The sequence below is a fragment of the Dipodomys ordii genome, unplaced genomic scaffold (assembly GCF_000151885.1).
Source record: "Dipodomys ordii isolate 6190 unplaced genomic scaffold, Dord_2.0 Scaffold81, whole genome shotgun sequence".
Classification (NCBI taxonomy): domain Eukaryota; kingdom Metazoa; phylum Chordata; class Mammalia; order Rodentia; family Heteromyidae; genus Dipodomys; species Dipodomys ordii.
The window spans coordinates 1,803,932-1,804,273 of NW_012267297.1; the positions used below are offsets into that span (position 1 = coordinate 1,803,932).

General features: G+C 74.3%; 1 protein-coding gene across 1 annotated transcript in view; it reads left to right on the forward strand.

The window, feature by feature from the left end:
- Positions 1-211, forward strand: part of Strap (serine/threonine kinase receptor associated protein) — a 45,748-nt gene extending 45,537 nt beyond the window's left edge. Inside the window, exon 9 of the mRNA XM_013025048.1 lies at positions 135-211. Within this exon, the coding sequence (XP_012880502.1) occupies positions 135-211 (77 nt within the window). The remainder of the gene's footprint in view (positions 1-134) is intronic.
- Positions 212-342: the final 131 nt, after the last annotated feature.

Consider the following 342-nt stretch of genomic DNA (forward strand, 5'->3'; position numbering starts at 1 on the left):
CGCGCGCCCGGCGCTGGAGCTCGGCTGGATGGGCAGCGTGCGCGTGAACCAGCCGGCCGTGCTCCGCCGGGCCGGGCAGCTCCAGGCCCGCAGGACGGTGAAGCAGGAGTGGCAGGTGCGGACCGTTCCGGCAGGTTCCAGCTCGGCGTCCCGCGTGCTGAGCGTGACCCCGGCGTGCGTGCACGCTCTGGGCCGGCGCTCCACCGCCTGAGCCACGCCTCCAGCGCAGCTTTGTGACGGCTCCTTGGCGATCAGCCTCTCGGGGACTCCGCTGTCCCAGGCCGGCCTGGAACCCCGATCCTCCGGATCTCGGCCTCCCGGGTCACCGGGGGATGACAGGCC